At 59.0% G+C, this 10017-nt stretch overlaps 1 protein-coding gene across 1 annotated transcript; it reads left to right on the top strand.

The window, feature by feature from the left end:
* The first annotated feature begins 5075 nt into the window (after nucleotides 1-5075).
* On the top strand, nucleotides 5076-5651 carry LOC124553565. The gene has a single exon (XM_047127410.1). The coding sequence runs from the start codon at nucleotides 5076-5078 to the stop codon at nucleotides 5649-5651; it is 576 nt and encodes a 191-aa protein (XP_046983366.1).
* The last annotated feature ends 4366 nt before the right edge of the window (nucleotides 5652-10017 follow it).

The following is a 10017-nucleotide window of genomic DNA, read 5'->3' as shown; positions in this document are numbered from 1 at the left end:
CCCGCCAACCCCAACCCCCGCGTCGCCCGCCGACCCTCACCGCCGTGATCACTCGGCTTAGCCCGTCGATCACGGAGGAGGAGGTGCTGGCGGAGCTGAAGTCCCATCCCACCCTGGAGGTGCGGGCAGTCCGCCGCATTTTCAACGCGACCGGCCCCACCCGCCTTATGCGGGTTTTCTCTGAGGACGCCCCCTCCATTGACCGTCTCCTGAAGGAGGGTGCCCTCCTCTTCAATCAGCGGTTCAAGGTCGACCCCTCCCGTTCCCCCCCTCAATCCCTGCACTGCCAGAGATGTCTGCGCTACAATGCGCACCCCACAGCTGAGTGCCGCGAGGCCCCCACCTGCCCGCATTGTCGGCAAGCGCACTTCCTCCGGCAGTGCCCCAACCTCCAATCCCCTCCCTCCTGTAATACCTGCAGCCTCCCCCACCCCACCTACTCCCAAAAGTGTAAAGCCCGACCCCCTCCCTCCACTCCTGAACTCACCGTACCTGTCGGTCCCCTGGACGCCCCCACCCCTCCTGGCAATTCCCTTCGTCCCCCTCCCACTGCTGAGGACATCATCAGGTTCCTCACCATTGTCCTCCAAAACGTCCATCCCTTTCAGCGCCCCCACACCTTACAACAGATCTCCCTCGCCGCCCGTTCCATATTCCATCTTAAAATGTACGCCACCTTTTCCAATAACCAGGCCCATTTCACCTTCTCCCGCCTTGACACCCTCGTATAAGTCCTTATCATGGCGCGACAGCATCGTATCCTTTTCAACAATATCCGCTCCCTTCCCGCCAACAAGAACCTCTTCCTGCATACCCTTGCTACCCACTGTGTGGATGCCTTCCTCCTCAATGAAACCTTCCTCCAACCCCACCACTCCATCCACACCTCCCCCTATCTCCTCCACCGCTCCGATAATCCCCTCCCAGTTGCGCGTGGCGGAGTTGCCATTGGCCACCACCGCCAGATCCCCGTTCGGCTCCAGCCTCTCCTTCCCGACCCCACCGAACACCTGATCCTTAGTCTCTTCTTCCCCGGCCTTACCATTACCTGTGCCACCATCTATGTCTGCCCAAACGCCCCTCTTCCTTTCGACTTCCTCTCCCACATCGACCGTACCTTCTCCTCCTATGTGATCGCTGCCGACCTCAACATCCATAGTCGCTCCGCTGCCCAGTTACGGCGGTGGCATCGGTTCCTCTCCTCCCTTCAAGGCGACCTCATCCCCATCCCCCAGCACACCCGTCCCGAATCCAACTCCACTCCCAATGTTATCCTCTCCTCCCCCAACCTCCTTGGTCGCCTTACGGTGGATGTCCTGGAGCCTATTGGTAGCGACCATCTCCCTGTCCTCCTCACCGTTTCAGACGGCCGTCGCCCCCGCCCCGACCCTCGTCATGACCCTCCCCCTAAGTACATCCATGACTATTCCCGTGCCAACTGGAATGCCTACCGGGATACCCTCTCCACTCAGGTCGATAGCCACCCTCTCGCCTACCGCCGTCCCGATGATGTCACCCATGCCGCCTCCTTTCTCCAGCAGACCTTGTCTGAGGCCGTGGAGGCCCACGTCCCTACTGTTGCCATCCACCCCCACCGTCCTACCTTACCACCACAGGCCGTCCTCCTCCTCCGTGAATCCCGTCGTCTCTACCATGCCTTCCTCCGCACGCGTGACCCGGACACCCTACGACGCCACCGGCAACTACAGCGACACATTCGAAATTTGCTCGCGGCCAAGAAACGCCGGGACTGGCGACAGACATGCACCCGTTTAAATGCTACCCTCCCTATAAACTCGTCCAAGTTCTGGACCGCCTTCCGTCGCCTTACCGGAACTAAACCCTCCTCCTACTATCCTCTTCTCCACGATGATCACCCCTTCCCTGACGCCCTTAGTAAGGCCAATCACTTTGCCTCCTACCTGTCCGATGTGTTTTCCATCCCTGATGATCCCCAGTTCGATTACTCCCTCTTCCCAGATATCCGCGATCGAACTGACACCTCCCTCCCCTCGCTCCTGGTTTCCAGTACTTGGACAACATTCCACACACGGACCTTAATGCCCCCATCACCACACAGGATCTCATCAATACACTCCGCACCAAACGCAACACCGCTCCTGGTCACGATCGTGTTACCTACCGTCACCTTCGTGAAGCTCCTGTCTCTTTTCTCTCCACCCTGGCCAGGCTCTACAATGTAGTCCTGTCCACCGGGTACTACCCCGACCTGTGGAAAACCTCCCGTATCCTCATGTTCCTCAAACCTGGCAAACCGCCGTCCGCCGTCTCCTCCTACCGTCCCATCAGCCTTACCTCGGTCTTCAGCAAGGTCCTGGAATCTATCCTCACCCGCCGCATCCACCAGCATCTCCGCCAGCACCGCCTCCTCCCCGTTACCCAGTGTGGCTTTCGGCCGTCCTTCTCTTCCGACGATCTTCTCCTTCACCTCACTCATCTCCTTTCCGAACAGCTCAATTCCCGTCGCTCCGCAATCTTCCTCTCTCTTGACCTCGAACGCGCATATGACCGCGTATGGCATTCCGGTCTCCTCTTCAAGCTCCAAACCTTCGCTCTTCCCATTAACTACGTTCGTCTGATCGGTTCCTTTCTCTCCCGCCGTCCTTCCCATGTCACCATCCATAATACCGATTCCTACACCTTTTTCCCCTCCGCCGGTGTGCCCCAAGGCTCCGTCCTCTCCCCCCTTCTGTACCTTTTGTACACGGCGGATATGCCGCCGCCGTCACCCCCCGTCCACCTTCTCCAGTTTGCCGATGACACCGCCTTCCTTGCCCTTGCCCCCACCCTGCAACGCTCTCAACGCCTTCTCCAATCCCATCTTGACCGGTTCACCACTTGGTGCAACCAGTGGTTGCTCAAGATCAATCCTTCCAAAACCCAGGCGATCATTGTAGGCAAAACCACTCCCTCCTTCCGCCTCCTTGATTTCTATCTCACCGTTTATGGCCGTCCCATCGCTCTCACCCCCACCCTTAAGTACCTTGGCGTCACCCTCGACCGTCGCCTCTCCTGGACTCCCCATCTCCAGACAATCCAAGCCAAGGCACGTTCCTGACTCCGTCTCCTCAAACTCCTTTCCGGCCGAACGTGGGGTCTGGACCCCTCCACCATCCTCCACACCTATAAGTCCCTTATCCGCCCTATCCTCTGTTACGCCCATCCAGCCTGGATCTCCGCCCCCCCTTCCTTTTATAAATCCCTCCAAATCCTTGAACGCCATGCTCTCCGCCTTGCCTATCGCATCCGTCTCCCTTCCCCCACGCGGATCCTGTATGACCTTATCCCCTTCCCCCACCTCCTCCTCTTCCTCGAAAGGATACGAATCCTATACACCTCCCGTAAACTCGATCCACCTCACCCGCTCGTCTCCCCAGTCCTCTCCCACCCCCGCCCGCTGCCGCGCCTGTACTCCCATGTCCCACCCGGTCTCCATCTCTCCACGCTCCTTACCCTCTCCCAAGGTGGCTTCCGCCAGCTCCCCCTCCCTGATGATGTTCTCCTCCCCTGCATCTACCCCTCCTATCAACTTTGATCCTCCCCCCCCCTCCTGTGTCCTTTCCTTCAGGCACCCTCCCTCCCCCCCCCTTTTTCCCTTCCCTTCTCTTTCCTTTCCCCCCTCCCTCCTACCCTCTCCTCCGGGCTTCACTCCCCCTTCCTCCCTCCCCCTCTCTCCTTTGCCCATGGCATCTCTGCTCTCCCCTCTCCCATTTCCCCTTCCTCCTCCTCCACCTCCTCTCTTGGCAGGTCCCCGGACTCGTACACGCTGAGTGGACATTCGCGCGCCGGAGATCATCGCCATCAGTGTCTCGTGAGTGCCGTCGTGTTTCGTGTTCAGTGTTCCCATCATACTCCATCGTTCACCTGTGCCATCGCCATCTTCAGTGTTAGTGCGTCGTGACAACAGTTTGTAGTGAATTTTCGTCAAGTGTGAACGGCTCCGTGTTTGTCTTTATGTGTCTACTGTTTTACTACCCACCGTTATGTCACATTTGTGTATTCTTTCTGTTCTATCTTTATCTCCTCTACGGCTGAAGAGCGGCGTACCATGCTGCTGACAGCCTGCCTGTTTGTACGGGTTTGAAAATAACAATAAAGAAAAAAAAAAAAAAAGCCGGCCCCGTACCCGGTCTCCATCTCTCCACTCTCAATACCCTCTCCCAAGGTGGCTTCCGTCAGCTCCCCCTCCCGGATGATGCCCTCTCTCCCTCCATTTATCCTTCCTATCAACTCTGATCCTCCCTCCCCCTCCTTTCCTCTGTCCTTTCCCTGGGCTCCCTCTTCCCCCCCCCCTCCCTTCCGTCCTGTTTCCTCCCCACTACGGCTCTCCCTACCTCCCTTCTCCCCCCCAGTCCTTTTGTATTCCCCTCCTCTACCTACCCCCCTCCCTGTCGCGTCTGCCCACTACCCCTCTTATGGGTCCTCATCCTCCATCAGCTCATTTCCCGGTTCCCCCCCCCCCCTTCGCTTTTACTCTCCTTTCCCCCCTTTTGTTTTCCCATCTCCTGTCCAGTTTCCCCCCACCTGCTCTCGACTGTGGTGTCACCTTTGCCGACTTTTTCGTGCTGTGTTCTAGTGCCTATTCAGTGTTGTGTTGCGAACAGAAACCATGCTGTCGCTGGGTGTGAATTTTATATACTTTGCGAACAGAATCCAGACTGTCGCCGTGTTTTTTTTTTAACTGTCTATTGTTTTCCCTGTCTGCTCCGTATGTATTTTTATTCGCTTCATCATCCCTCTGTTGCTTGTTTAATTTCCCCATTTTCTTTTCACCTTGTTACTCACTAAGTCCCCGATTTTATCGCCTGTTTTTTTATTATTATTTATTCTCCTGCTCTTTGTCAGAAAATCTGTAGGCTGCAGAGCGGCGTCCTAAGCTGCTGCCAGCCCGCCCCCCTTTGGGGGGAATTGAAATTCAATAAAGAAAAAAAAAAAAAAAAAAAAAGCCGGCCCCTCCACCCGCCAGTGGCAGAGGTGGTCGGGGGGGGCCCTCGCGCGAGCAGGAGGGACGCCACTCAGCAGGCAGCAGCGGTGTGGGCAACATCGACGCGCTGATGGAGGAAGCGGAGTCACGCTTCCAGATGGCCCTCCACGCGGAGATGGAGGCTGCCTGCCACCTGCTGAGGGAAGCATTGGCTCTCCGCCTTCAATGTGATGGGCCGACGGCACACACCAGCGCGTCCGCGGCCACGCAGACCGAAGACACCACCACAAAGAAGAAGAGGATGGTGATCAACCGCGCCAGCCAGACCACCGACGGCGCCTCAACCATCCCCACAGAAGCCAGCGTGCGTGTCGATGAGGCCACCCAGACGTCGTCCAAACGGTGCAAGCGCCATCGAGGCGCCCAAACCGAGACGACGGATGCGGTGTCCATCGGCACGCAAACCGAAGTGGCAGCCACGGAGCCCACCAGGTCTCCATGGAAGCTGCACAAAATCGAGACGACAACGAGCAGCAAACCTCTCACTCCAAGTCCTCCCTCCCCAGAGGTAGAGGACCTCAGAGTGAGAGAAGAAAGAAGAAGAAGAGAGCGAGAGGCGGAACACGAAGCCGCCCTTGCCCACCGGGAACGACAGCGCCAACTACAATGGCGACTCCGTCTCGGAAAAAAAAGGGAAGGACCATGACAAGCAGTTCTGGCCGGGTTTTGCTGGTTTTCCTTGTCCGCTAAGGTAAATACCGGAACTGTCCCCAACAAACTCCTGCAAATAAATTCCCAATTGGGAGATATCCACCCCTTTCCCAGCACCCCAGCAACCAAAATAATAAATTGTGCCAAAACAGCATAACTACAACCCTTGGCTGAAAAGAGCCCAAGCATGCTCTATAACAGCCCGCCCTTCTCCATCCGAGAAGGGAATGAAATGTGCTAAAAAAAAAAAAGCTGCATTCGAGGGTTGGATTCCCTCTCTTCCTTCATCGAAGAGTTTCACTGCCTGGGCTACTCTCAGGGTGCGCCTTCGACGTGGAAGATCCCTGCCGTGTCGTCTGCTTGCCGTCCATACTGCCTGCCGGTGCTCGCCACTGCCGCTTGGTCGCCGCCTTCCGGTCCTCGCAGCCGCCGCCGCCGTCGCCGCCTGCCGGGGCTCGCCGCCCCCGCCTGGTCGCCGCCTGCCGGTGCTCGCCGCCGCCGCCCCCGCCTGGTCGCCGCTTGCCGGTGCTCGCCGCCGCCGCCGCCGCCGCCTGCTGATCGCCGCCGACGCCACCGCCTGCCGAGGCTCGCCGCCGCCGCCGCCGCCGCCGCCGCCGCCGCCATCCGGTGCCGCCTGGTCGCCACCATCGCCGCCGTCCTGACCCTGGTCTCCGGCCGTCTTCGTCTTCATCCGTCTTCGTCTTTGTCTGTCCCCAGTTTCTGTCCTCTCCTCTTCGTTCTGTTCGTTCTTGTTTCTCTCTCCTGTCATGTCCGCCCCCACCACCACTGTCACTACTACCACCACCGCCATTGTCTATACCTCCCCTTCCGCCGCCTCCACCACTATAACTTGGTGTGCCCAGTCCCACCCCCCTCTTTCCATTCCACCTCTCCTCACTCTCCCTTCACCCTCTATCTTTGTCGCCCCCTCTCCCGCTTCTTCCTCCCGCTCCTCTCGTTCTGATCCCTTCCCCCCACTCCCCCAGCCTGTTACTGCAGCTCCGGCTCGGGTGGTGGCCCGTCGGGCCACTGCCCACGCCCAGCTCTCCCCGTCACCTTCGCCATCACCGCCGCCACTGCCACCGTCCTCGTCATCGTCGCCGAAGCCTTCACCGTCACCGTCACCATCTCCGGCGCCGACTCCGGCCCCGGGACCTGCCCCTCCCCGCCACATTCCCATTGATCCCATCCCCCACACCTCCTCCACCGCCGTCAAGCGCCCCGGTGGCACCCCTGCTTCCTCTGCTTCCAAAAAGGCTGCGCCTCGTCCTCCTTCCCCCACCCATGATGCCATGGAAGTCTCCCCGCCTGTCCCTGCCCCCTCATCCTCCTCCTCTCCCCCTTCCTCCTACCGCTACCTCCTCTCCCGTCCTGATCCCTCTCTCCTTGAAGCCCGGAACCTCACCCTCTTCCTTCGCCAGCATTGTCCTGGTGCCCCCATCTCCCTCCTCACTCCTCCCCGAGATTCTGTTCTCATCTCCTCCCCCAGCCCAACCCTCCATACTGACATCCTCTCCCGTCTCCCCATCACCCGTTTTGGTCCCAACGCCTCCCTTACCCCTGCTCCTTCTCCATCTCCTACCTGCCAACCCCAAACCCCGCGTCGCCCGCCGACCCTCACCGCCGTGATCACGCGGCTCAGTCCGTCGATCACGGAGGTGGAGGTGTTGGCGGAGCTCCAGGCCCATCCCACGCTGGAGGTGCGGGCGGTCCACCGCATTTTCAACTCGGCCGGCCCCACCCGCTTTATGCGGGTTTTCTCTGAGGACGCCCCCTCCATTGACCGTCTCCTGAAGGAGGGTGCCCTCCTCTTCCACCAGCGGTACAAGGTCGAACCTTCCCGTTCCCCTCTTCAATCCCTGCGCTGCCAGAGGTGTCTGCGCTATAATGCGCACCCCACAGCTGAGTGCCGCGAGGCCCCCACCTGCCCGCATTGTCGGCAGGCGCACTTCCTCCGGCAGTGCCCTAACCTCCAATCCCCTCCCTCCTGTAATACCTGCAAACTCCCTCATCCCACCTACTCCCAAAAGTGTAAAGCCCGACCCCCTCCAACCACTCCTGAACTCACCGTACCTGTCCGTCCTCTGGACGCCCCCACCCCTCCTGGCAATTCCCTTCGCCCCCACCCACCGCTGAGGACATCATCAGGTTCCTCACCATCGTCCTCCAGAATGTTCATCCCTTTCAGCGCCCTCACACCCTCCAGCAGATCTCCCTTGCTGCCCGTTCCATCTTCCAACTCAAGATGTACGCCACCTACTCCAACAACCAGGCCCATTTCACCTTCTCCCGTCTTGACACCCTCGTTTAAATCCCAGTCATGGCGCGACAGCAACGTATCCTTTTCAACAACATACGCTCCCTTCCCGCCAACAAAAACCTGTTCCTGCACACCCTTGCCACCCACCGCGTGGATGCCTTCCTCCTCAATGAAACCTTCCTGCAACCCCACCACACAGTCCACACTTCGCCCTACCTCCTCCACCGCTCCGATAATCCCCTCCCGATTGCGCGTGGCGGAGTTGCCATTGGGCACCACCGCCAGATCCCCGTTCGGCTCCAACCTCTCCTTCCCGACCCCACCGAACACCTGATCCTTAGTCTCTTCTTCCCCGGCCTTACCGTTACCTGCGCCACCATCTATGTCCGCCCCAACGCTCCTATTCCCTTCGACTTCCTCTCCCACGTCGATCGTACCTTTTCCTCCTACGTGATCGCCGCCGACCTCAACATCCATAGTCGTTCCGCTGCCCAGTTACGGCGATGGCATCGGTTCCTCTCCACCCTTCAAGGTGACCTCATCCCCATCCCCCGGCATACCCGCCCTGAATCCAACTCCACTCCTGATGTTATCCTCTCCTCCCCCAAACTCCTTGGACGCATAACGGTGGATGTCCTGGAGCCTCTTGGTAGCGACCATCTACCTGTCCTCCTCACCGTTTCAGACGGTCGTCGCCCTCGCGCCGACCCTCGTACTGACCCTCCCCCTAAGTATGTCCACGACTATTCCCGAGCCGACTGGAATGCCTACTGGGATACCCTTTCCACCCAGGTCGATAGCCACCCTCTCACCTACCACCACCCTGACGATGTCACCCATGCCGCCTCCTTTCTCCAGCGGACCTTGTCTGAGGCCGTGGAGGCCCACGTTTCTACTGTCGCCATCCACCCCCACCGTCCTCCCTTACCCCCACAGGCTGTTCCCCTCCTCCGTGAATACCGTCGTCTCTACCGTGCCTTCCTCCGCACGCGTGACCCGGACACACTACGACGCCACCGGCAACTCCAGCGACACGTTCGTAATTTGCTCGCAGCTAAGAAACGCCGGGACTGGCGACAGACATGCACCCGTTTAAATGCAACCCTACCAATCAACTCGTCCAAGTTCTGGTCGGCCTTCCGTCGCCTTACCGGAACTAAACCCTCCCCCTATTATCCTCTTCTCCATGATGATCACCCTTTCCCTGACTCCCTTAGTTAGGCCAATCACTTTGCCTCCTACCTCTCCGATGTATTTTCCGTCCCCGATGATCCCCAGTTCGATTACCCCCTCTTCCCAGATATCCGCGATCGAACTGACACCCCTTCCCCTCCCCTCGCTCCTGGCTTCCAGTACTTGGACAACATTACACACACGGAACTCAATGCCCCTATCACTACACAGGATCTCATTGATACACTCCGCACAAAACGCAACACCGCTCCTGGTCACGATCGTGCCACCTACCGTCACCTTCGTGAAGCTCCTGTCTCTTTCCTCTCCACCCTGGCCAGGCTCTACAATGTAGTCCTGTCCACCGGTTACTACCCCGACCTGTGGAAAACCTCCCGTATCCTCATGTTCCTTAAACCTGGCAAACCGCCGTCCGCCGTCTCCTCCTACCGTCCCATCAGCCTTACCTCGGTCTTCAGCAAGGTCCTAGAATCTATCCTCACCCGCCGCGTCCACCAGCATCTCCGCCAGCACCGCCTCCTTCCCGTCACCCAGTGTGGCTTTCGGCCCTCCTTCTCTTCCGACGATCTTCTCCTTCACCTCACTCATCTCCTTTCCGAACAGCTTAATTCCCGTCGCTCCGCCATCTTCCTCTCACTTGACCTCGAACGCGCTTATGACCGCGTCTGGCATTCCGGTCTCCTCTTCAAGCTCCAAACCTTCGCCCTTCCCATTAACTACGTCCGTCTGATCGGTTCCTTTCTCTCCCGCCGTCCTTCCTATGTCACCATCCATAACACCGATTTCTACACCTTTTTCCCCTCCGCCGGTGTGCCCCAAGGCTCCGTCCTCTCCCCTCTTCTGTACCTTTTGTACACGGCGGACATGCCGCCGCCGTCGCCCCCCGTCCACCTCCTCCAGTTTGCCG

This window comes from Schistocerca americana, chromosome 11 (assembly GCF_021461395.2).
Source record: "Schistocerca americana isolate TAMUIC-IGC-003095 chromosome 11, iqSchAmer2.1, whole genome shotgun sequence".
NCBI lineage: Eukaryota > Metazoa > Arthropoda > Insecta > Orthoptera > Acrididae > Schistocerca > Schistocerca americana.
This window is presented reverse-complemented; position numbering and strand designations above follow the sequence as displayed.

What these genes read in the sequence shown, in the direction of transcription:
- LOC124553565 (XM_047127410.1), top strand. Translation starts at nt 5,076, where the DNA reads ATGGAGGAAGCGGAGTCACGCTTCCAGATGGCCCTCCACGCGGAGATG.